This window comes from Triturus cristatus, chromosome 8 (assembly GCF_964204655.1).
Source record: "Triturus cristatus chromosome 8, aTriCri1.1, whole genome shotgun sequence".
Classification (NCBI taxonomy): domain Eukaryota; kingdom Metazoa; phylum Chordata; class Amphibia; order Caudata; family Salamandridae; genus Triturus; species Triturus cristatus.
Genome location: NC_140591.1, coordinates 271,412,686 through 271,439,912, shown reverse-complemented (window position 1 = coordinate 271,439,912; position 27,227 = coordinate 271,412,686). Strand labels below are relative to the sequence as shown.

Here is a 27,227-nt window from a genome sequence, read left to right as displayed (position 1 = left end):
ACTAAAAGTCAGCCTACCCCTGCCAAACAGTCAAAACGATTGCGTGTTAGTATAAAAAAGGTGTCACTATGTCTCCTCTAGTTGGGGCTGAACGTAGCTGGCAGAGGCTGGGTATACTCCTTTTGTATTAGCTGGTAAGTTTTAAAGTGCTGTATGGTGGGGAAGCGATAGAAGTAGCCTAGGGGTAGGGGCTCTATGTGGGTCCCTGCTAGTGGTTTTCTGGCACTGCAAATTGGATACTTTGAGAAAAGGATGGAAATCTAAAGTTAATGATAACACAGTCGACATCTCGATCCACCCTCTCAGGCACAATCCAAGCCACCCTTGTAGTTAACAATATATTATTGGAATGTGAAAGGGGGATTTCTCTGAACCATACAAGCCATCCCAGGGTTTTGTTATGGAGCTCATCGTATGTCTCACCTTGTCTTTCCCGCAAATGGTGGACTTCAGTTAAGACAACTACGTATGGGCAGGAAGATTTATCATCAGTAATTTCGGGTTCCTCCTAGGGCTATGTGGTCTAGAATTGCCAGTATGTGATGGTCTGACATCGGTATTCTCTTTCTTGCTGCAGCCTGTGCTGCCCGAGCAGGGAGAAGGGCTAGAGGTCCTACAATCAGAGCCAGGCCACTGGGCCCGACTAGGGGGATCTCTGAGGGCTCTGGTTTCGGGGTGCAATATGCTAAGGGGTAGCCCCAGCACACTCTGTATGGAATGCTCCTTATTCATGGCTCTCTGTGGTACTCTAGGCTCCCTTGAAACGTGGGGGTTAGCTATGTCAAGCAGGGCCTGTGTCTGTCTACTGGCAGCCAGTTCTTTCTCAATAGCTTCTAGGTGGGCGCATATTGGAGTTAGTTGCTCCACTGATAAATCCCCGACCCTGCACAAGCAAGCACCCATAAGTTGCTTAATACATTAGGATGAGAGTCCACTACTAGACTTATGGGGAATGCATTGAGCGGCTCTTTGTTATGGTGTGGCCACGTGGGTTCCGGGGAACAAGAGTCCTCTTGGTTTCTGCAATCTACGACCAGATTACATTTCTTGACTCTCCCTATGGGTTGAGCAGCACTAATTGTTCTTGGCTCAGTGGTACTTGCAGATTCAGTTTCTAGCAATCCAGGTGGCATAGGCACGGGCTATAATTTAGTGAGGGAGGGTGTATCTGGGTCAGACCCCAACTCAGCGGCTGTCTCTGAATGTAAGGACAGCCACTGTTAGTAAGCTCGATCTCTGTGCTAATTACCTCGATGGCTCTATGCAACATCCTGTCAATGGATGTAGTCTTAGCCTGGGGCGTGTGGGCTGGGTGGCTGTCTAAGGCTTTCTTCTCACCCATCTTAGCTGAGATAGCTAACTTAAGCAAGTGCACTTGCTTAAGTTAGCTATCCCAGCTAAGATTGGTGACCCACCCAGGGTGTGTTCAAATATGAAAAAGTGGCAGGCCTGGGGGGCTGTTAAACAAAAGGGGGGGGGAGTTAACATTTTAAATCTCCTCTAAGTAGGGCTTCAAGGTCTGCTTGGAATAGCAGAGAAGGTGAGCCAGTTGCCTAGAATAACAATTGCATAATAATAGGGCAGATCAATATCACATTAATCTGGTAGAGCCATCTAGCCACAGATTCCTTACTTTAGTATTCTCCCCAGGCACGAGACTTGATCCGGAAGTTTCTTCCCCACAGCACGTCCGTGCGCTTGCAGAGGGCATCGCACGACTCCATATCGATGTCGTCCACCGGATGTGACGTTGACAGAGTCCATATAACTCCCTCACCGACATGCTGATGTCAGTTCCTTCTTTTCTGCACTTGCAACGCGATCCAGAGCAGTTAAAGGGACATTTTTCAGGCCCATTTCGATGTCTTATCGAGAGAACAGTATGCTTTTTCAAGCGATGTCATCTGAGTTTAAACCCTATGGATCTTATGATAGACAAATGTCCATCACGGATCCACATACTGTCTTGTTTGTGGTACCTCAGAGAACATAGCGATACCAAAGGGGATGATGGAGCGCTTGAGCAAATCAGTCTGACCCTGTGCCTCATGGGAACAGTCCAGCCCGAACTGCCAAGCCATGTCTTTCCTGGACCGGAAACAAGCATCCTGGGACCGGTTTCGGGTTCATAACCCTCATCAGCCAGGCTATCTTGAATCCAGTGGCAAAGTGAGCAAGGGACCCACGTCTGGGCATACCCTGCCAACTTAGGGCGAACAAAGTGATACCAAAGGGGATGATGGACGGAGCGCTTGAGCAAATCAAACACTCACCCCCAGTCAACTGATCTGGGTTTAATCCATCATCATTCTTTAGCTCACTTCACCACCCCAGTTCAGACATGGCCATATGCAAATCAGTCTGACCCTGTGCCTCATGGGAACAGTCCAGCCCGAACTGCCAAGCCAGGACTTCCCTGGACTGGAAACAAGCATCCTAGGACCGGTTTCGGGGTTTCACCCCTCTTCAGCCAGGATAGCTTGATTCCAGTGGCATGGATTGCACAGGACCCACGTCTGAGCATACCCTTCCCACTCGGGGTGAAAAATGCAAAAACAACAATTGATGGACAGAATGCAGAACAATGTCATACATTCACCCCAGTACAGAGATCTGGGCCTAAATCCATGTTTTTTTTGCTCACCATGCCTTTCCAGTTTGAACCCAGCCATATGCAAATCAGTCTTGACCCTGTGCCTCATGGGAACAGTCCAGCCCGAACTGCCAAGCCAGGTCCTCCCTGGACTGAAAACGAGCATCCTAGGACCAGTTTCGGGGTTTCACCCCTCTTCAGCCAGGATAGCTTGATTCCAGTGGCATGGAGAGCACGGGACCTATGTCTGGGCATACCCTTCCCACTCGGGGTTACAAATGCAAAAACAACAGTTGATGGACAGAATGGAGAACAATGTCATACATTCACCCCAGTACAGAGGACGGGACCCACGTCTGGGCATACCCTTCACACTTAGGAACTAATATTGGCTTTGACTTCTTTTTTTATATGTACATTTGTTTTCTCCATGGCGGATGGATTTTCTCTGTTGAAGTTTACAGAGCACTCTGTGTTTCACAGGTTTGGAGACTTGAGTATATAACTAAATGGTTGTGGGTAAAGTCTTATTGTCATGGGGTAATGTCTTTCCCATGCTTTTATTCTCTTATTTTTATTACTGTGGTTCAGTACACAGTTATTTTGAGGTATCAACTTCTAAAGCAGTCTTGTCTTACTGACCAGGGTATGTTATTACCATGGTTTAAATGTCTTGCGACTTTAATTACCTATGGTCCCTTCTAGGGGACTTTTATATGGTAGGGTATATTTCTGCTCACCTACATTTTTATAGATTTTTGGTCTTTTTTTCCCTTGTTCTGGACCAGGTTGGTCTTAGTAAGAGACTTTTCATGGTTCGCAGACCCTCCTCCGGGTATGGTATGGCTTTGGCATTTGAATCTAAAGTAAGGAATCTGCGACTAGATGTCTCTATCAGATGAACAAGTTACTTGCCTTCGGTAACACATTATCTGGTAGAGACAGGATCTAGTCGCAGATTCCTTAACAGCCCTTCCATCCTTCCTGTTCTGCGAACGAAGTCCTTTTGGGTCTCAATTGGTTTGTTGGATGGAATTCCAAGAGTATTTCAATGTAATCAACAACTCTACAAATGATTTAAAATTCACTTACACCATTAGCAAAGAAAGGGTCATCTTCTTGGATACGGAAATTTACATCAAAAATAATGAGGTCCATACCACGCTGCACAGAAAAGCAACAGCAACAAATGCTACCCTAGAGGCGACCAGCTTTCATCAAAGCTCCCTTATCTCCAGCATCCCATATGGAGAATTCCTCAGAATCCGTAGGATCTGCAGTGAAGAAACAGAATGGCAAACCCACAGTGAGAGAACAGTAAAACGCTTCAGGAGGAGACAATATAATCCTGGTATAATAGCTCGCTGTTTGAAAAGAACCAATGAAAGAACTCGAGGGGAGTGCCTGGCGGCAAAACAAACAAACAACAATGAGAAACAAGAACCGATAAGGATGATCATGGACTTTTCTCAAGAAAGTACTCAAGTCACAAAAATATTGAGGAAAAATTGGAAGATACTGCAACTGGACAGCACGGTCAAAGAGATAGTGGGAAAACATCCCACGGTAACCTACAGAAGAGCTAAAAATTTGAAGGACCATCTGATCCACAGCCATTTCAAAGCCAAAAAGAAAGAACAAACATGGCTAAAGACTAAAGGATTTGTAAAATGCCATTCTTGCAAGATGTGCCAAATAGCGAAACCAACTAAAGAGGTGAAATTGGCCAATAATAAAACCTGGGAAATTCGCCAACTCATCACCTGCAAGACGCAGTATACAATTTATGTTTTGGAATGCCCTTGCCCACTCAGGTACGTGGGGAGTACTATCTGTGAATTAAAAAAGAGAATAATGGAGCATGTCAGGGCAACTATCCACAAAGACAGATCCAATGCAGTATCTAAACATATGGAACAGAAGCACCAAGGAGACTGGAAGAAACTGAAATTTTTTGGAATAGAAACAATTCCAAAAAGAGAACGCGGAGGAGATCGTGAGAAAATGTTGCGCCAGAAGGAGTCGCGCTACATCATAAACCTGAGAACTCTCACTCCCCATGGCCTGAATCAATCAGAGGAGTTATACATTCACCTCTAAATCAGACACCGGAAAACAAAATACGAAAATTGATGGAGCAAGACAACAAACAAATGAAGTAAAAATTGAACACAAATAAGTGGAGCAGAAGGAGAAAACAAAAAGGCTAAATTAAATAATGACAAAGAAGCAGAACATTCCTCTTGCGAAAATGAAAAATACCAAAAAGGGAAAAAAAAGGAAACTAATTCCTGCGAAACGCAAGTTACTCTGGCAACATCGAGGTGAGAGGAGCACCAGATCAGGGGAAGCCCCGACATGAGAAACTCAGCAACTTTACAAATAAAGTAAAAACTCAATATAGAGGATTGGGGCAGAATCAGCAAATAAAGCAATAAGGAACCGAAAAAAAGATAGAAAGAAACAACGAACAAGCAGCAGAATAACTTTATTGACAAAATGAGAAACAACAGCACAATCTAAATGGAAAGGGAACCCGTTTCCCGCGTAAAGCAAGACACCATGCCAACATCGATGTGAGAGAAGGAGTAGATCAGGGGAAGCCCAAACATGAACGAAATGAGTAACTTCACTAATCCATCAAGTTTTCAAAAGACATTTGATTTAGTAAAGCCTAAAGAAGTAAATAAAGAAACCCTTCGTTTCAGAGAAATATCGCTGACAGACTACAACGACCATGAGCCATTGAGCCTGTAAACAAACAGGAAATGACGTCATAGCAAGTGGTTTGCTTTTTAACGAGACTTTTGTCCGAGAGCGAGTTGATCGTGAGCAAGGTGCCAGGCGGCATCGAAACGCGTAGATCTAGCTCTGCTACGGCCCTGATGTAAAGAAATAAAACGTTTGCAACTGATACTTTGGGAGTGCGGCCCGTTTTTCCTCCCCTCCAGGAGGATTGTTGTGCAAAATATATATATATATATATATATATGAGTTCTCTTTCATTTCAAAGTTTTTGTTAGCACGTCGGCGAGGAAGTTATATGGACTCTGTCAACGTCACATCTGGTGGACGAGGACGACATTGATCTGGAGTCGCGGGCCGGCCTCTGCCGGCGTGCGGCAGACTGTGGGGAAAACGTTTTCAGTATCCAGTCTCGTGCCTGGGGAGGATTCTAAAGTAAGGAATCTGCGGCTAGATCCAGTCTCTACCAGAAAATGCGTTACCAAAGGTAAGTAACTTGTTCGTCACTTCCCACTCTTTTACAAAGTGATGCCGTGGCTGCTTCCTGAGCGACCAAGACCAAGGCAGCCAGGCAAAGAACCACTCCAATCATATGTCTTTGGTAGGTCAAATGGGGCCTGCCCCCAGTCCAGTAGTCAGTTATAGTGCAGGCCGCCCTGCCTCTTGCTGAAGGTCATGCCTTGTGGCTTTTAATGCTATCTTACAATACAGGAGCGCAGTCAGGGTTTGGCCTCTGCCTTAAAGAGGACCAGATATGATGAACTATTAAGTGGCACCTGTTTTGTGTATATTGTGGTAAAGGATCTGCCCCACCACGATTGTGGTATGGGTGTGGCAGGCCTGATGGATAAATGAGTACTGTAAGGCCAAGTGCTATGATGGAAAAAATAAAAGTACCTTCTATCGGAATATTTCCAGCCAAGGGGGTGGCCCTGCTCTGCTTCTCTACTGACTGGCGCAGGACAGACCCGCCTTTGGCCTGGGCTTTGCTCAGGCACAGCCCAAGCCACAGTACTCCAGTTGCGCTTAGGAGCGCTGGCCACAATTGCTGGCGGTAATGCAGGGCTCCTCCTCCTTGCCCAGAGAGATATTGGGACAGGTAGCCCCTTTGTTGGAACATATTTCATGGCCCCCAGTTGCACTTATGAGCGCTGGCCACAATTGCTGACAGTAGTGGAGGGCTCCTCCTCCTTCCCCTGTCTCCCTCCTGAGTTCCGGGCATTCCAATTTTTAGTCCCCTTACCCCCCAACCCCCAATTAGGCATAATAATACAGACCTAAGATTACATTACCATAGGTTATTCCTGATTCAGGGAACTATTCCGCTAAAATGTATTACCTGCTATGAGCAGGGTGTAAATCTGGGTGGGGGGAGGGCCCAGGGCTGGCCGTGAGATGAGTGCAGAGGGTCAAAAAGCTGTGGTTGGGCGGTCTGACTCTGTTGTGGCTGGGTTGAACTATAGATCCTCACTGGGCTGTGCGCGGGAGTCAGATGGGTGTCATGCGGAACCTTTCATCCCACTACCTGGTCCAGAGGCCAAGCCAGTTACTGGGTGTATTATCGCACCTGATAAAACAAAGCCTGATATTCCCACATCTGGTAACCCCAGGCATTGGAGCATAGGAGCTCTCAGAATCCGCTGGAGTGGCATTCACACGACTCCCCTAAAATGAGCCGCAGTTCCTTGAGAAAGAACAGGTTCTGATTTGGAAAGGAGAGTGTGGTTGTCCGATTTAACAAAATCAAAATTGTATTTGGAGTTTAGTGGAATTTAAGAATTATACAAGCTGCATGATAATATTTATTTCAATTACGTATTAAAAGTACATCTAGCACCCACTGTAGAGGTGGACCGGCATTCATTACTTAAACCTGAATATCTTGCATGTTTATCCCTCATTCCTTTTTAATAACCTTATGTTTTTCATATTGCTGGCAGCAGAATCTTTCGGGGTTGTGTGCCTTGGAGGGAAAGCTAACAGAGCCAGACTTCAATCAGTCATTACTGCTACCAGCACTAGCAGCTAAATTGTATTGACCGTTAGTTTTTATTAAATTGAGGACTTTATTGCAGTGCCGTTTCACATGACGAGAATGCGAGTCTTCATGCAGAATGTAAAATAAGATATTAAAGTAAATCACTACTTTTTAATTAAATTCGGAAATAATTTACCTGAACGATATACACCACTAAATAATTTTCTTGAACATTTAGTATTTTCTTGATTTATCTTCTAATTCAGTTGCATATTTGTCATTTTACGATCCAGTGCTTGTCGTTTGCATGCAAGCAATACTTTTTAGTATTGGCGTTACTAAATACATCTTCGTGGACACAGGAAACTAAATTAATTATTTAAACGTCTGCAAAGAAACCGTATGTGGAAAAAAACCTGAAAATGTTATTTTAATGTAAAGACATAGCACATTAATAACTTTGCATCAAATCTTGTTTTATCAAGAGAGTGAAATTGTAGATGTTGAATGTTCATTTAAAAAAACAATATTGTGCATTATACCTTCTGGTATTCTTCAGAGACTGTCACGAATGAGCATGGAGTTCTTATGGTCATAGGATGAGGGCAAAGGTAGTGGGTTGTCTTCCTTGGCTCAGCATGATACCAGCTCTATGGTATACCCATCCTACATTATTATTTTCGCTGGTGTATAACGAGAACGTGCTTCATGATAATTGATTGTTGGTTTAAATTGTCTGTACTCACAATGCAGAACCATTAAGTAATTCCTTTTTTCCCTTTGGTGAAATAAATGATTTTTGAAGCACTAGCCCTATTTCTTTGAAAGATGCGTTTTGACATTTCTGAAAAGAATCTGGATCTTAGTCTTGGATCCAGTCCTGTTTAGAACTTTGTTTCCCATGACTGCTTCTGCCTAAGAGAAAGATTTGCAAAGTTAACCAAACAAAGAACTCTTCTATTCCTTGCTGTACCTAAATGCAACTGTGGTTCCAACTGCATAACGTTCTGACAAATATTTAGTTAATTACTGTTACTTTCCTCTTGTACTCTCTCAAACACTAATATTGTCATTCTTTTCTAATCGCCATGCTGGTTCTGTCCAGGAAAAAACTCTACTCTAAATCAAGAACTGCTTTGGTTACTTGAAAAACACTCTTCTATCCCTCCCGTCCATGACACCGTGTTATTTTATCTGGATCATAACCCTGTTGTTTAATTTACCCATAGGGATGGAAGAGAACCTTATTTCAGCCCTCCCTATTAACCTCAACATTTCAGTGATCCATATTCCAAGTCTTACACTCCATGTTGCATCGGAAATTCTACATTATCGACTGATTTGAGTAAAATCTGCAAGTTGTTGATTGTGAACTTGATATCAGCCATACATGTCTAGAGCTCTGAGCATCATTGACTCCCAAATACTTAGCTTTTAAGTTTGGACTTATATTGTTCTTTTGGCATTCAATCTCTAGTTGTTAGAAATTGCAGATGCAAATGATTGTTCTAGCAATAAGTTCACTGAACTACTTAAGTGAATGGTTTCCCAAATGACTCAGTTATTCTTCTTTTTGTTAACGGGACTCTGTACGAAGATTTAACATCATAATTAGAGAAAGTTTTGCTGCCTACTTGTGTGTGGGCCTAACTTAATGCTTTGTGTGTAAAACTGTGATTGGAAATTAAGCAGAGGTTGGTTGATAGACTGCTAATTTCATAATGTATTTCAGTCCTCAAACATAAATAGGTTTTGCTTAATTGTGAAAAAATGTAATTGAATTCGCAGAACTACAGGAAAAAAATAACATGACCTTATGTGGACCCAGACCTTGTGGCAGTAACCTTTACCACACCAAATTATGAATAATTTCCTTTTCCCCCTATCAATAGTTGTTCCTATTGTGTGCTTTTGGAGGTCTTAACCTGCATACAACCTTAAGTAGTAATGTGTACTGCAGTTCAGCAAATTGATTAGCGGAGTCTGTCTCCATCCCTTGAGTTTTAACTTTAATAACTGTTGTAATTTTATAATTCTAAGTAGTAATGAAGATTTGTATAGACAAAAGATCAAGAAACTGTCAATAATGGGGATGTTTATTTCTAAGGAGCCTAAAGTGTCAGCAGATAGGCAAGCTAGACACTCGAGTTATCTACGTTTCCACTCAGTACTTCGTGGTTATGAAAATGCCGTTCACAGTTACCCATCTACAGTTTTTTGTTATGTATGCCCGCCTGCCCCTAAATCGTCATCCCTTCTCAAAACAGCAGATCAGAGGTAGAAGTCATGTGGGAGCAATGCTGGCCTCTGCTCACCCCCCGCCACCCCCACACAACCTGTATGTACATCAAACCTACTTATGCCTAATCCATCACACCATCCTTTGGCCATCTTTCCTCTTCCCACCCAAAAAGAATATACCTGGTATCCAACACTTCCCACCTCTCCCCCTCCCAAATATTCAAATCCTAAATACCTGGTGTTCTGCCTCTCGCTTGTATCAACCATCCCCTCCACCACTCGGGTTTCATTTTGTAATTTTTTTTAAATTTGTTTATTGAGTTTCATAATTGCAACTCACTGCAGGTTACACAGGTGTATCACATTACAGTTTTGATCTAGTAAGTTTCACTAAGCGGGTTTGCAGTGCAGCGCGTAGAACATTAAGAACTTATTTGATATTACAAATATGGTTACGCTGGTCCAATGAATATTTGATAAGGCAATTTACAACATAACATCAATATAACAAGGGTAATAACACATTGACTCCCTTCCTCAAATACACAGACATTGAAACAGTGCATCACAGTGTACATCCTAAGCGACCCTTCTGTGGGACCCAACTACTTGTTTCTTCGCAGAGCTTGATTGTGTATAGACCAAATGGAATGCCACACACTAGGCTCTTATTCCACCATTGGTGTCCGTTGCATGCTTTGTTGTTTGACTCGAGAGATGTCAGTAAGGAACCTCTTCAACGTTGCCCTTTGTGTGCTGCTGAGCGTGCCATGAACTTACTGTTGTGACCCTTGTGTTCAAGCGGACCCGCCAAAGTCTGTTCTGTGCGTCACTTAGGTGTGTTGTTTGGTACCTCGGCCTGGCTGTGCCAGAGTGTGCGAAAGTCTGTCAATATTGTGTCCCAGTTCGTCACAAGTGGCTGCTTATGAATACCTATTGCATCTTCACGACGCAGCGCTATACTCTCCACTTGCGCCCAGCAGAGCAGTGACTGGAACCAGATCCTCTCTGTGGGGGGCTCAGCAGACTTCCAACATTGTGTGATGAGACTTTTGGCCACTACGAGCCCCAGGTCTATGTATCGGGATGGTACCTTGTGTTTGCCGGACCTCACCACTCAGGTATCATAACACCTGCAATTCTGCCACCCTACCCCACCTCTCTTTTTTCCGTCTCCCTCCCCCCCCCCCGTTCACCAAAGCTGTGCTCTAGAGCAGGAGCTGTGCTGACAGTGACATTTTGAGAGCCACATCACTGCGGCCGCGAAAGCCACTATAAGCCGTATGTCTCTGCAAGATTGCGGGAGAAAAACAAAACAGAGAATGGGCGTTTCAGAGCACCATCCATGTGCCTCTGCTTTCCCTCAGGTCAGGAGAAGGTGATTAAGAAGAATGATCTTCACCCATTCTGCCTTTTGCTCATGTTCCTGCAGGACCAGGCAAATAAGGGAGAACACCTGGGAATTAGGTGCGTCTCATAGTGATCAAATAGCAGTGGAAAGACAACATTTCTATTTCCAGTATCAACCTGTTGAGGCATTATTTTACATCTTAAACATCAGATTAAAAGGAAAAGTTAAAAATAAAAGCTCAGAAAAACTACTCAACCCATTAGGAGAGGTCTAGTCTTTCTGTTACGGACAAACACATTTTACTAACGGTGATATTAACAGTGCAGTCTTGAATTTTTTTTTACAGTTTTTGTGGCGTATGCCAGCATTGGTTTAGTTATTTAAATTATTTAAACAAGCCCTGTGTTGATTTAGCTCATGAGAAGGGTTTTTTAATGCTCTCACCCTCTATATTCGGGGGAACAACTGAAGAATTTGTGGACTTCAATGTGCATTCTTTTTCCTACAGCGTAATGCACTATTTTCCTCCCACGTCTCTTCTTTTTGCACAGCGTTACTAGCTCAACCATCTTCATTAATTCTCCAGTATTGTATCTTTCATAGTAACATCGTCATGGTGGAAGCCCCAAAGTATTTCAAACAACCAGTACTATTTACATACATTAAAAAACATACAGAAAGCAAGTGCCGTTCTTAACCAATTCACATTAGTTGAATAGACCCAAACTTCGGCCTATCCGAAGCGAGACCCTGGACCACTTCTCCCCTGCAGAGCTTCCATACCTCAGATTTCTAACTGTACGGCTTGTGTGAAGAAGTCTTGCTGAGCTCTGCTCAGTTTTTACAGTTTGTAAAATTTTAACCCTTTTTTCCTCTCAAGGAAGATAACATTGGACTGCTACAGCTATAAGATACTGTGTTTTACCTTCAGTTTGTCAGAGGTATCTAAGAAAAAGCTTTTCAGACCATGCGGGTCTTGTGGAAGGGCAAGACGATATTTGAGGATCCCTTTTAGGAGAGCCTATACTGTTTACATCTTAACCATAGAGCGAGATTGTGAACACTGCAGAACCTTTTCTGCCAAAACTCTTAAGGACTGGGTAGCCAGGCAACTACTTTGGTATCAGAAGAAAAAGACCAGATCAGAATCTGGTTCAGATGCGGAGGAGGGTCCAAGTCGCTCAGCATCTGAACGAAAACGCAAAAATGAAGGCTCTACCGCATATGTATAAGACCCTAATAAATTGAAGGGTGTTGAAAAATCAAGATCTGAGAAACCAGCCTCTAAGGACTCTTGTTCGGGCTCTGATTAGAAGAAATCACCCACTTTGTCATCTTCTGTGCCTGTCACGCCTCACAAAAATGCTCCGTTGACGTAAATGAGACCGTCGACAGACCCGTCGTTTGAGGGCAGTGATGCTGACGAGAACTTCAACAATGGCTATTCCCATAACAATGGTGATGACGGTCACTCCAACCACGACAACAGCTTTGTCGACGAAAGGCGTGACCACCACCACCACCACCTTGTCGGCGGCATTTTCGTCAGTGACCTCGCCAACGACCATTCCGTGACGATGGTTTTGAAATCACCATCAACGAGACCAGTGTCAGTGACCATCACTATTAGGAAGAATATCTCATTGACGAGACACCAGAAAGCAAACTTTTGCTGAGAATGTCTCTGCTCAGCTTAGACCAGATCTGACGTTGCCCAGCGAGGTATTCCCGCTGCATCTGGCCCACCTTCTTGACATGGAGGAATCAGGAGACAAAGGGCTTTTCGGTCGTGCTTACAGCCCTTAACAATTAAGGGTAAAGTGTCAGGATACAGATGACGAGGCCGATCATGACTAGGACAATTCAAGTTACATGGAAGGGAACTATTCATTCACGGCTCGCCAACAGCCCATATCTCATCGATACAACTCTTTCCAAGAGCACTAGCCTTACACAGAGCCCTATGAAGAACCACAAGGCTCATGGGGAGATACCATTGCAGTGCCCATCTCTTAGGTCACTGATCTAAGGCACATGCTAAATGATTATTATATGGGCTTTCCTGAAACACATGTGGGTCATACGGTGGCACCTGCTACGGCACCTTTGCCTACAAGTCCTACGCCTGTTCATACGCAAGAGGTCAGATCTGTACTTCCTACCATCACCATCAGAGATGACTATATAGGCAGTGATCTAGATGATCAGCTTGAGGAAGAATTACTTCAAGACCCAAATACACTGGGTCGGAAGTGGGATGACTATGTTGCTCCGTCATCACCTTCTGCAGCAAGTTCTCCACCTGAGGATATTGGAGGTTTTCATGAGTTACAGGAATGTGCTTCCAAGAGATTTGTATCTGCCTCTCCCAATCAAGCAAACAGAATGTTATCTGTACGATTTTAAGGACTTAGTAAGATCCATCCCCATTGCCAGTTATATATGGGAAGAAGGCTTAAAGCTAGTAAATAACTGCGGGCGCTGCAGTTTTTGCACTGATCGGGCTGGTTAAATGCCACCTTTTTCGGCCCTGAGGTCCAAGCCAAGATTTTGAATATGCCCTTTGATGGGGAAAACTTATTCGGCAAACACATGGATGATGACCTTCAGGCCATCAAAGCTGACATGGATACAGTGTGCGCTCTCGGAACGCTGCAACAGAGGTGTTTTCAGTCCTTTTGTGGAGGAAGAGGACAATACACACAAATCCTCTGTACAATAACATCAGCATACAATGTGATGACATGCTCCTCCTCTCCAAAACATACTCCACTAATGTTAGGATTGTCTCTCACTCTCTGGGCAAATGGCTCCATATAGAGCGCAAATAACAGGGGCGATAAGGGACACACCTGCCATGTGCCCCAACGTATTGGAAATGGGGCAGAGCTTCTACCATTAACCCTAACAGACACCTTGAGGTCTCCATAATTACTTAATATCCAAGTGCGAAACCCCTCCCCAAAGCCAAAGTTAGTCAATGTCGCCTCCAAATAAGGCCAGTGAAGGCAATCGAATGCTTTTTCGGTATCAATGGGAAACAGCATGGTTTCTCTTTTGGAGCGAGTGGCTTTATCTATGAGATGTAAGATTCTCTTTGGGGAATAAAACCCACCTGATCAGGAGCCACCAAGCCAGGCATTAAAGGGGTAAGGCGAGTTGCTAGGATACCATGAATAGTTTAGCATTGACATTTAGCAGTGAGATGGGCCAATAAGACCCGCTCTTCCGCCTGTCTTTGCTGGGTTTAGCAATAACCATGATTAAAGCCTCCGTCATTGAGGACGGGAATGAAGTGAGGCCTGTAATTGAATTCTAATGAGAAGGGGAGCTAATAAAGTATAGAAAATCTTTTAAAAACTTGCTGGGAACCCTTCGGGCCTGGGAATCTAAGGATTTTTTGTCTCATGATCGCCATTTTGACCTCTTCTATTCTAATCGGGCCATCAAGCCCCGAGGCCTGGTCTTCAGTAAGGCGGATTATATTTGAATCTCTCAAATAGTGAGCTAAACTATGTGCGGGGAGAATTTATGCTGAGTGCAGGTCAATATAGAATTCCCTGAACAGTGAAGCGAGAGGGTTATTCCCTTCAACTTGGACTCCCTCATTAGTTAATATGTAGTCAACTCCTGCAGTCTGACATTGAGGTCTGAGTTTGTTAGCTAATACCCTCTCACATTTATTCCCTCCTACATAAAATATGTGTTTAAGATGAAGTAAGGAGTACTCAGCGCTATCAAGATCTAACCCTGCCAATTGTTTCCGAGTATCATCCAACTGCCGCCATATCCTTGGAGCCCAGTCGATGGTGGATGCGTTCTAGCGCCCATACTTGCTGATGTAATTGGGTTCGTTTGTGCTTCCTCAATTTATTATCTGCTGCTGATATTGCAATAAATTCTCCCGATATAACTGATTTTAGTATCAGGTTTATCATTAACGTATAAGTAATCAGTGATTGCTTTCTGTATCTGTTGGATTTCGGGTGATCTCTGAAGGAGGGTCTCTCTTAAACGCCACGGTCGGGGTGTGCCATCCGGTCGCAGTCATTTTAGGTCCAGGGAAACGGAATGGACTGAAAGCGACTGTGGTTCTATGTCCACCAATGTCACCATCGTCTGTAGATCTCTGGAACACAAGACAAGGCCCAGGAGTGCGTAAGATTTATGTGCGTGAGAGTAAAAGGTGTAATCCCCTGTTTGCGGATGGCAGTCTCGCCAGAGATCTCTCAAACCCATCTCCTGGAGCTATAGGACATTACCCGAGGGTATAGCCCCCGCGCCTCCCTCCCTGTGAGCTGGGCGATCTAAATCATTATGAAAGGCCAAATTGAGATCCTCCCCAAATCAAGAGCCACCAGTCTTGTCATAGTGTTCGCTACTGCTCTGTGTTTGAACTGTTCCTGTCCCTCATTAGGTGCGTATAAAGAACCTAAAATCAGTGTGTGACCCCAGGTGAATCCAATAGACAAGGAGGCGGCCTCTGATTTCTGCTATTTTAAGGCCTACTTTCCCACAAAAGGAGTGTGATAGCAAGATTGCAACTCCTGCTGTCTTAGTGCCAAGGAGCAATAGTATTGTTAGGGAAAGACCCTGGTCTTGAGCCGATGCCAATCACTCGCAAGTTGGTGGGTCTCTTGAAGTAAGCAAATGTCAGAATTTGTGTGCTGAGGATAAGAGATAATGGCGCACCACTTAATGGGATTATTAAGCTTCTTGACGTTAAGAGTAAGAACTGTCAGTGAATCCCGAGGTATAGTCATAGTATATTATTCGTCCATATAAGTCTTAAGTCCCCAACTTCGGGATCGCCCCTTTCAGATTGTGAGTTAGAAAGAATTCCCCCATGTGATTAGAACTGATGCACACAATGCCTGAGATGTATTTGTGAGCACCTCTGCAAAGGAAATCCCAACAAGAACATAAACAGAACCAATGTCCCTAGAAAAGAGAAATCACTGGACAACCCCAGTGCCAAGCCAGTGGAAAATAAGTAAATCGGATCTGTCACCATTGCACTACAGCCTAGTAAGCTACCCCCTTTCCTCCACCCCAGCAGACCCTCTCAGCATTTAAAATGACATATAATTGTATAGGCCCAGGCGTTATCCAGAAAGGTGCTGGGTCGTCGAATCTTCAGTCAGTTTCTCTAGGACAGCCCTTCTCTCTAATGCGAGTGTGGCAGAGTCAGGTCTGAACCCTCCAGAAGAAGAGGGAACCCGGTTCCATAGCGGGCGTCTGTTGGTTCTCCAACCCACCTTGATCGAACCAGGCGTCTTCAGTGTTAATTAGCAAAAGTTCACAGGCCTCAGTCAGAGATCGAATTTGGTGCTGTGAGGGTTTGCCCCGATGGGAGGTTTCCCACCCCTTTTATACTTGGATAAAGCAGTAACGCCTGACTTGTTGCAATGGATTATTTTATTCGAATATTCAGGTTCTCCTGATATCAGTAAAGTGAGTCCAAAACAATGTGTTCCTCTTCTTCTTTAGGCCGATCGCCTCTGGACCTGTTGGGGTTCTTCCTTGACTACGCCGTGGTATCGGGGCTGTCTTGTCTGGGCTGTCAGACTCCGAGCAAATGGCAGGGAAATGTATAACAAAAGAAAGAAAAGAGAGCCTTTAGGCACCTGTCCTGTTGCACACTAGGGAGGGGGAAGAGGGTTTGTGCACCACAACCAGTGTCCCTACTTGTGTAGTGCTTGAGTGAGGGGAATTCAAGGTGCCGAGCTTGGTGTGGCCCTTAGCCCTGCACACCAGCCCCTATAAGAAAACAGGTGCGCAGTCGCCACTTGCCTGTGTCCACGACTCTCAGGGGCCGTGGTACGGTGAGAACCCGCCTCCTTGGGAAACCGGTCTTGTTCGTGGTAATAGGGAAGTAGTCTCCCGCACCCTCAGGTCAGTCTGCCTGGCTGTCGTCTTCTGTGGCGTCCCTCAGGTTGTCCTCACCTCCAGAATCTGCGTTGTTCTTCTCCTCGCCCCCTCGGTCCACTTCCAATCTAGCGCGCTTGTCTCCTCGCTCTCCAGGTTTTGTCCTGTCTCAGGGGTTGTGGTTCCAGTGCTCCGAGCCGCTGAGACTAGACCGTCACCACTGCTTCCTGTTGGCGGTGTTTCGGTGGCCATCTTGGAATTCTTGAAGTTCCCTTATCCGAAAAGGGACGGGACCTCGGTGTTCTCATCCCAGGTGCAGTCTTCCTTCCCATATTAAAATTATACGAAAGGGGTGATCCCAGGAGTATGGAACTTTCTTGTCTCTGAGAAAAGTAGTGACCGAACGAAACTCTTGTCTCTTCTGGAGCATTATGACAGAAAGATCCTAGAATTGATGTCGTGTATGGCCCTGGAAGTGCACTGGTTGTAAGTCTCTGGCCTTGTGAAGTACCAATTCTTTTAGAGGAAAGTCGTGCACAAAGGCTAAAATGTCAGTGGGCCTGGGGTCACCCGGTCTCGGAAGACCCGCCCGATGGACCATATACAGATGTTTGTCTGAAGCATGTGTATCCCAGAGGATCTGGATGAAAAAGGTGGTCACATTAGCTTTAATGTCATCTCCTTCCGCAGCTGCAGGGGCCCACCTAATCCTTATATTGTTCCTTCGAAATCTGTTTTCCAGATCCTATTTATTGGGCCTGGAGGTTGAGTTGTTATGTCAGTAAAGCAAATCATTTCTTGTTGTAGTTGCTCGATTTCTTTGTTTCTGGTGGTTTCTTGTTTCTCCAAAGCATCAACTCTGTCTCCAATGTCCGTCACCTCTTTCCTGACTGCAAGGTCTCTCTTGACCTCCAGGAGGTCATCTCGCAGTGAGGTGAATAAGGTTTCCAGATATGGGCGACTGACCGGTGCCTCTGCATCGTCTTTTTTGGGTGACACGGCCCTGCTTGACACCACTGAATGATCTCCAGACAAGGTGCCGGATGATTTCGCAAACATGTCTTTGAGTGTGCCGCGCTTTATATTACGTGCCGATGCCATCTTTCGAATCTGGTTTGTATTTGTAGCCATCGACCCCGGGTCTCCAGGTGATTAGTCAAAAGCACCACCAGTGTTAGCTATAGATAGAACAAGGCCGACTTGTGTCTCACAGCTAACCTGGTTGGGGAGGTCAATCATTAAATGTCCACAGACCCCGGAAAGATATGCAGCGACTACGCCTTGTAAAATCAGATGCTTACCATGAAGCCCGTTTAGAAAACCAAAGCCGCCTCCTGTCTGTCTCAATCAATTATCGCTCACTATCTGAGGCCAGAGAGTTATCATCGGGCAGTCAGGAAACTCATGGGCCCCAAACACTCCGATCCATCATTTCCAGGAGAAGTCGCAGCATGCTCTTTCTTGGATATCAAAAGGCCCAATCACTGTTGTATGATATAAAGGGGCCATCTTGAACCACCAACATACTTCGGCATCTTTAAGGTCTCCGCCGTAGGTCAAAGTAGATTTACTGCACTGTCTCAGCTCCTCCAAAATAGGTGCTCCAAGGGCGGCACCGCAAGCCATGAGTCTAGGACCAGGAGACAGCTCGGGGCTCCCCGCGGAACAAGTCCCGCTCCCCACGCGGTCTCCTCTCCTGCCCCGGAGCAGGAGAGGAGGCCTCCCCAACTGCCGGTACTTCTCTTTGTCATGGCGGGGGGGGGTGTGGCGGGGGAAGGAAGAAGGACTTCTCTGCCTCACTGTCGATGCGTGGGCCCCCTAGATCTCAGAAAGCCTTCTAAGGCCAAGGCAGCCAAAGATGCTGGGAGGAAAGGTGGGTCTGCCGGAGGCCAGGTCGGAAGAGCTTTCAGGCACGTCCTCTCAGCTCGCTACTTTGGCCATGCCCCAACCATTCCGAATTTTATGAATTCACAATTTCTGCATTTCATCTTTGTGCTAACCACAGCATTCCATGTGTTAGAAGATTGCCTTGTCATCACAGAAGAACCAATCCTCATGCGTGGAAGCATCTCACATTTTGCCTTTCTTAAGTATGCTCATCCGTCCTAACAAAAGTTTGCACTTCAACACGATTGTGAATAATTTAATTCGTAAGGTTATGAGCGACATTTAATCCTGCATCTCTATCACATTTATCCCTTGGATGAAAAATATAAATAAAGAATAGAAGAAAAGAAAACTTCCCCAAATGTTGATGTTCTTTTGTTCTTTATTTCCTGCACATTTTACCAGGTTTTGTACTTAGAAAGACATAGTACTTTTTTAAATATCTTTTTTTTCAATGTGTACTACTAGTAAATGCCCTGCTGAACTTATGTTTGTGAATGAATTTGTTTCCTGTTGCAGGGTGCTAGATTAGAAGAGGATAATGAGGTGCTTCTCGTCAGAACAGATCAGTCTGGAAGAGCGTGGCCCGTCAATGTGGCAGACACATCAGAGACGAAAGGAGGAAGGCGGAGGAGACAGATGGTACGTGTTCTTTTGCTTTAGGGGTTATAAGGACTGCCACATGTTCATGTGATGAATGCTTGTTTCTTGCGTATAGGTATGTTTGAGAGTTGCTGAATTTATACTGAAGTATTGTTTTTATACTACAGCAGCTTGCATTTTGGTGTAAATTAGAATGGAACATTTTTTACATTTCTTTATTCACCAGTACAGAGCATAACAGGTCTATCAATCCCACCAAATCAGCATTTAACTTAAAATAAGGCATCCCTTTAATATATAAAATAGTAATCTCCTAATAGCAATGTGTCCCCCTTAGAAGAGAAAACTTCACTGTGTTTTTGAAGCTAGCTCTCCTCTTGGTTTGCCTAACCGCTCAAGAGACATTATATAATACCAGTCAATGATGACAGAAGACAATAGCTGTTAAAGACAAAGCATTACCATACTGGCAAATAAAATATGAAGCTTTAACAAATCACAAACCTATTTAGAAGAGAGCTCATGAGAGTAGAACAAATTTGGAAAGGAAAGAGAATTAAAATAGGAGAAAATGTGGTGCAAAGGCTTGTAAAGCAAGACTGAAGGTGCACATTATTACCAATGCAAGTCTCTAAAATATGGAAAACAGTGTTGTTTAGCAGTGTCATAACCGGGTCGGGCCAGGAACGAGCAGTTGGTACCCTGGAAGTGAGTCTACTGTAACAGCAGAATCTCCGGGTCATGGCAATGTTTAGTTACATCACCGCTCCCCTCTTCATGCAGTACAACAGCCCATTGATGTTCCATGTCATTACCGTAAAGGAGTGCATGGTGAATGGAGTAAAGAAGTGTGTCGTGGGCATAGCGGGGTGTGCAGATAGCAGTGGTACCTTGTAGGCACAAGGGGTCCTTCACCGGCAAAGGGGGGACTAGGGCCCAGGAATTTCAGTGTGTGGATGCAAAGTGCCTGTCCATTGCCATGAGCAGCGTAAGGCCAAACGTAAATATAACAAGTAAACAAGACAAATCCCCAACTCCCCCATCCCTGTACTCCACCCCACCCCCCTTCTCCGAAGAAGCATCCGTCGCCCTAACCCACAACACAACAAGGAACTAGGCGGTAGAGTCAATCCCCGCTCCAGCCTGCACTGCCTGTAAATAAATAAAATTCAATTGTAGGATACAGTTGTGCATTGGCATAAGATATCAAATGTCTTATAGTTGAAGCATCCCCTGGAGTCACCCGCGCCTCTGGGTATTAATTATTGGATTGGTGTCTTATGTTGGGGGCACCCGTAGTTCTTCTGGCTGTTCAGTGTTGTACAGTTTCTTGCGATCTCCTTTGGATTCTGACAAGGCCTCAGTCTCTCAAGGTTCCAGGCTGTGCTGAGATTTCTTCCGGCACCGCAGCCCAGCATGCTTCCTGGTTCCCTTGCCCCGCGCACCTGGTGAGTCGGTCACAGGCTAAAGGGGAATTCGGCTCACCATAAGTGGCTGCTGCTCCATTAGCCAGTTCCCATGCCACGTCAGGTGTTTCAAAAAAATTTGATTTGGACATATGGAGCACCCACAATTTCGATGGATATATGAGCAAATATTGCTGATTTCATGATGCAGAGTTTCTGCTTAACATGACCATAGGCTTTTCACTGTAGTTGAACATGGCGGGAAAGATCATGATACGCCTAGATTGAACTGATAGTTGTCCCTTTGACCTCGCCCGTTCAGGATGGCATCTCTGTCTCTATAATACAGAACCTTGGCTATCATGGGGCAGGGTGAGACTCCAGGCGAGGGCTTCTGTGCCGGCTATATATGCACCCTCTCGATGATGTAGCAGAGAGATAAGTGGTCAGCACCCATCCACAACTGGATCCATTGTTCCAGAAGTATTTTGGGTGCAAGCCCTGAGCCTCATTGCGAAATGCAATGAATCTTAGGTTATTTCTGCAGGCGCCTTTCTCCGCGTCCTCTGCCCAGTCCATCAGAATTTGAGATGTTTTGGTCAGGCGTGAGACCTCCGTTGTGAGTTCTCGTGCTGTGTCTTTCACCTCGGACATTCTGTCCTCCTCTTCCAATACTCTATCTACCGCAGTATGGAGGTCTTGTCTCAGCAGGACTGAGTCCACACCCACTACGCCTATTTTTGCCTCCAGCGCTTATCTAGAGTCCTGACTAGCTTGCAGTATCACTCAAATGTTGTCGCTGCCGCCATGTGTTTTCGGAGTCCGGGGTTCTCCTCACCAGCTGCCTTAGCGCCCACAGTCCTCCCCACATGGCGGACATCAGAAATCTCAAACATCCCAGACAGACACCGGCCTCACCCCACATAGCGCCCCCCCCCTGGACTGCTCCAGGGGAGCACCAGTGGCAGGAGTGTACCTGCAATCTCACCCCTTGCACTGTGTGACACCAATCATTGGCAGCACGAGCTGTCAGGTCCTCCAAACGCAGGGGGCAGTGCATTCATTATAATACTGCACATTTTCCTTCATTGCGCTGGGCGCACCTTTAAAAAGGTGTACCCATCACAATGAAGGGAAATGCGCCGCATCTATAGTGCGGCCCCTGATATCAGTCCTATGAAAGCGGCACTAAATTCGGGAATGCAATTTTTAGTATTACCCTTGAAGCGTGATGCACAAAACTGTTTACTTTCCCTCTCTAAAGGAACCAGGCATTTCTTAGAGTTAATTAGCGAGACTAGTATGTCATCTATAAATAATGAAAGCTTGAACTATTCTATTCTCTTCCATGCCTGTCTTGTGCCAATTTGTGTTTTAACTTTCAGAGAGTCCTATAACTTTGACCCCTCATATCTGAGTCATAGGGTTAAAATAGCCTACCATGGATTAAAATAGTGGACCAAATACCTAGATTCGTCACATAAACCTGAGAATACACAATTAACATTGTTGAATGGGTTCTCCACATCCATTAACAGAAACACCGTCTGTTTCCCCTTACGTATTTGCCACATGGTCAAACCTCAGGTTATTTAAGCCCACTTTTTTTATGTATTCTGTCCCCTGAGCTGTGGATTCTAGCTCCCAAGTGTAGTGTTTTCCAAATACTGTTGAAATGCTTTTAATTTGTCTCCTTCTGGGGTTAATCTCTTGTTCCCTTGTGCCTTAATTGCCTCTACAAAGGATTGGAGTCTTATTCTTTCGGAGTTTTGATGCCAGCATCCTCCCAGCTTTGTCACTGCCCTCTGTATACCTAACTTGTATTTTGTTGTATAAGCTTCCATCAGTCTCATCTGCACCCTCACTGCTAAGACTATGCTCCATATGTTCTGTGTGCAAGTTATCATATAGTTTACCTCAAGTTCATTCCAGTGTTTGTGAAGGGCAAGTAGTGTTCATTACTTCAGCTTTTTTATTCTAGAGGTTTCTGCAGAGTAGGCCCTCTTAATACAGCTTTGAGAGAATCCCAAACTATCAATAGCTCAAGTTCACTTGCGTTGTTAACCCCTTCGGTGCTCATGACGGAATGGTTCCGTCATGACCCACGGTTGAGCTGTGCTCATGACGGAACCATTCCGTCATGACCACGCCCGCGCAAGATTCCGTCAGCACAGCGGCGGAATCTGCGCAGCATCGAAGGGGTTAAACTGGAAGTATTGTTTGATTTGAGCTTAAATCAACTGTCTAGCTACTGGGTTCTTGATCAATGTGCTTTCCAGTCGTCCTACTGAGTACCTACTGCGAGTCCCTTGATTATCCACATCTCTGCGTGCATGTTGCTTGGTGGTGGTCTAACAGCATAATCACTCCATTGCCAGACTCCATAAGGTTCAAGCTCAAAGCATGATCCACCATGTTTAGGTAGAACCTGACATGTCTTCTGTGCCACAAATAAATTAATATAGTATGAGTTGTCTAGTGTTTACCTTGCATCAGCAGTGCCAGTCTCGCTAGCCAGTTACTTTGAGAGACACTATTCCCCATGTCACTAGTTCAATTTATCTTTAAACTCATCTGGCAGTAAATCCAAGTCAACTCCCTCTATTAGATTGCGTCTGGATTGAATGTCTGAGGAATCCCTCCTGTCATTGCTTATATGCATATGTTACACTTATGGTAACTGGTCGATCTCTCAATAGTCTCTTTAGAAAAATCCAACTTGCTTTTATGTCAGTGTGGCGGGGTGCTAGGAACAGACTCTACAACCAAACCAGTGCGTTGCAACGAGGCTTTTATTTTTGGTAACAGGGTCCTTTGACGTGTTATTCGTCGTCTCGTATTTGACGCCGGGGAGATGCTTCTGCGAGGGGGCTCCAGATTGAGTGTCTCTTGTGTAGTCTTTCCTTCTAGGCTTCGGGACTTGCTTCCGTCTTCCGGGCGGGCTCCGGGGTGTTCGGTCCAATGACACAATGCAAGACAAGAAGAGACCAGGTATTAGGACACCGAGCCGCTCTATTAACAATCGGGGGCCGGGAGTGAGGGAAACCAAGTGCTCTCGTGCTCGAGGTACCGTAACTGTGTGAGTACGTGCTCAGTGAGGGGAGGGGAAGTGTAGAGCTTTCTAGTACGGTGGTAAGTACTTTCAAGGCGGTGGTTACGTCTTCCTTCCCACCCAGCCCGCTACTTTCCCCCGTACCTGCTCAAGCCACGCTCCTCCCGTGGGAACGTGGCGGGGCGCTTCGTAGGATCGTTGGCCTCCTGGCTTGTCGCGGTCGTCTCCACTCCGCTCGGCTCTCTGTTCTTCGGTCTCCTCTCCAGGTCGCTCCTCTTCCCAACTCCTCGCCTTTCTCCACTGCAACACTCCGTCCGCCTCCAGGGAATCGCCGTCCGTCGTCTTCCGGGTTTCCTCTGTTTTTATCCCGCCCTCTGCTAGGACGTCATCAGGGGGCCTGGCTTCGTCCGTGAAGTAGTTCGTTTTAAAGGAGCCCGGTCCCGACTCCGACGTCCAGTCCTGTGATGGGTAGGGATACCACGCGTTCTCTGCTGAACGGTCCAGCGGCTGCTGTAGGGGAAGAGAGGGCGGTGAATCCCACCAGTTCCAGTCTGTCGCGGCGGCGGTCGTGTCCCCGCCACACACCTCCCCCCCTGGAATCTCCCGATCGGGGAGAGGAAAGACTCGGGACAGGTAATCCGCATTCCCGTTCTCCTTCCCCTTCCTGTGTTGAACAGTAAAAGCATAAGGTTGGAGGGAGAGGAACCATCGAAGTATGCGGGGGTTTTGACTCTTGGTTTGACACATCCACCGGAGGGGTGCGTGGTCAGTATAAAGAATGAACGGTTTGCCCTCTAGATAATATTGTAATTTATCTATGGCCCACTTGATTGCGAGACACTCCCGTTCTATGGTTGGATACCTGGTTTCTCTAGGGAATAGCTTACGACTGATATACAGTATTGGGTGTTCCAACCCATCACCCCCCTCCTGGGACAACACCGCCCCTATGCCTAGGTCAGACGCATCTGTGGCCAGAATAAAGGGTTTGGAGAAGTCAGGGGTCACTAAGATGGGGTGGGTGGTGACAGCCGTTTTAAGACTGTTGAATGCATGTCGTGCCTTCTCACTGGGAGTTAGAATCTCTCGGGGCTTTACATCATTTCTTAGGAGATCCGTGAGGGGGGCTGCTAGGTCCGCAAAGTTAGGTATGAATCGGCGGTAGTAGCCTATTAGACCCAGGAACGCCCGTACTTCTTTCTTGTTCCGAGGGAATGGGGTCCCCTCGATAGCTCGAACCTTGTTCATCTGGGGTGTGATGGTGCCTTCACCCAATACGAAACCCAGATAGTTTACGCTGTGAAAAGCCGCTCGGGATTTTTTTGCGTTGACATGCAGTCCCGCCTGTTGTAGGGCTTTGAGGATGGTCTGCAGATGCTGTAGATGTTCTGGCCAGGTGGTACTATAAATGACGATGTCATCTAGATAGGCTGAGCTAAATGTGTGATACGGCCGGAGTATGGTATTCATCAAACGCTGGAACGTGGCAGGCGCCCCATGGAGGCCAAAGGGTAGAACCGTGAACTCGAAGAGGCCTTCGTCCGTGATAAAGGCCGTCTTCTTTCTGTCTGCTTCTCTGAGAGGTACCTGCCAGTACCCCTTTGTGAGGTCCAACGTGGTGATATACTTTGCTTCGCCAAGTTTTTCGATTAGCTCGTCCACTCGTGGAATAGGGTAGGCATCGAACGAGGATATGGCATTCAGCGCTCTAAAGTCCATGCAGAATCTCCTCGACCCATCCGGTTTCGGGACCATCACAATGGGGGAGGCCCAATCACTCTTTGAGGGGCGGATAACCCCAAGCCGTAACATCTCGTCTACTTCTGCTTTTATGGCTTGTCTACGGGCCGCCGGGATACGAAACGGCCTTAACTTAACTCGTTTTCCGGGTTGTGTTTCGATGCTGTGTTCCACTAACGTCGTTTTTCCCGGGATGTCCGAGAATATATCCTGATAGGGTAACAGCGTCTCCCCTAGGTCTTTCTTCTGCTTTTGTGTCATTTCTTCATTGATGATCAACTCGTTCAAGGTGCTTTGCTTGTTGCGGGTGGGAATAAGAAGGTTCAATGCTTTTGGAGGGGGCCCAATCCATTTCTTTAATAAGTTTATGTGATACGTTTGAACTTTGTTTGCCGTCACCTTCAGGCGGTAGGTCGTGTCGCCTATGGTATCAATCACTTCGTAAGGCCCCTTCCATTCGTGTTTCCCTTTTCCCGCGATAGGAGGAAGTAGGAGCAGGGCCCAGTCCCCTTTCTGTAATGACCGTAGCTTGGTCCCTCGGTCATAGGTCTTTCTTTGTTTTTCCTTCTGTTTCTCCAAGTTGGAGTACGCCAGGTTTCGCAGTTTGCCTAACTTGGACTTGAGGTGCTGTGTATAGTCTAATAAGGACCGTTGCTCTTGCTCTTCCTCCCTCTCCCAGGCATCCTTCGTAATTTCTAGTAAGGACCTCGGTTGTCGACCATATAGAAGTTCGAAGGCGGAGTAACCGAGGCTGCTCTGTTTCTGGGCTCGTATGACATAGAGCGCCAACGGCAACAGCCTGTCCCAGTCCGCACCTTCTGTAACGAGCATCTTCTTTAGTGTCGTTTTCAACGTTTGATTATAGCGTTCGACCAGCCCATCTGTTTGGGGGTGGTACACTGATGTGCGCAGATGATGTATATTCAACGTTTTGCAGACTTCCCTCATTAGCTTGGATGTGAACGGGGTGCCCTGGTCCGTGAGGACCTCCTTCGGGAATCCGACTCTAGAGCATAGCTCAATGAACTTCTCCGCTATGTGTTCCGTTGTGGGAGTCCGGAGGGGAAAGGCTTCTATGTACCGGGTTGCGTAGTCCACCAGTACTAACACATATACGTGACCCCTGGTAGACTTGGGTAATGGACCTATCAGATCCATGCCGATTCTCTCAAACGGTCGGCCTATGGTGGGCATAGGTTGCAGGGGTGCAGCGGGTGGTCTCTGTATATTCTGTTTCTGGCATACCTCACACCGCTGACAATATTCCTGCACGTCCTTGTAAATTCCAGGCCAATAAAAATGTCTAAGGATATTGTCGGTGGTCTTCTCTTTCCCGCTGTGTCCGGCCGTCAGGTGGGTATGTGCAAAGAACAGTACCTGGTCCCTAAAGGACACCGGTACTAGCAACTGGGCATCCCCTCCCTCCTCCCCTTCCCTATACAGGAGGTCCTTTGTGATCCTAAACCGGGGATACCTTCTCGGATCCTGATCGTGGGTGGCATGCGCACTCTCCCACGCGTTGACCAGCGTGGGATCACTGGCCTGCGCGAACCGAAAGCTGCGGTCTAATACCCATGGGTCCGGGGAGAGTAGTGCAGGTACAGAATGGGGCCCGGAGGGGGGGGAAAGAGACAGGGACCTCTGGAACAAGGACAAGAATCCCGGGTTATCGACTCCCAGTATCATGTCTTCTGGAAGGGAATCCACCACCCCCACCCTTACTTTGTATGGTTCTTTGTCTGCATGAGTCAGGGTCACTTGGG

At 46.0% G+C, this 27,227-nt stretch overlaps 1 protein-coding gene across 1 annotated transcript in view; it reads left to right on the top strand.

Annotated features, from left to right (window-relative positions):
- Window positions 1-27,227, top strand: part of CWF19L2 (CWF19 like cell cycle control factor 2) — a 926,849-nt gene that overhangs the window by 440,453 nt on the left and 459,169 nt on the right. The window contains exon 11 of the mRNA XM_085621485.1: window positions 19,183-19,305. Coding sequence (XP_085477611.1) covers window positions 19,183-19,305 — 123 coding nt within the window. The remainder of the gene's footprint in view (window positions 1-19,182; window positions 19,306-27,227) is intronic.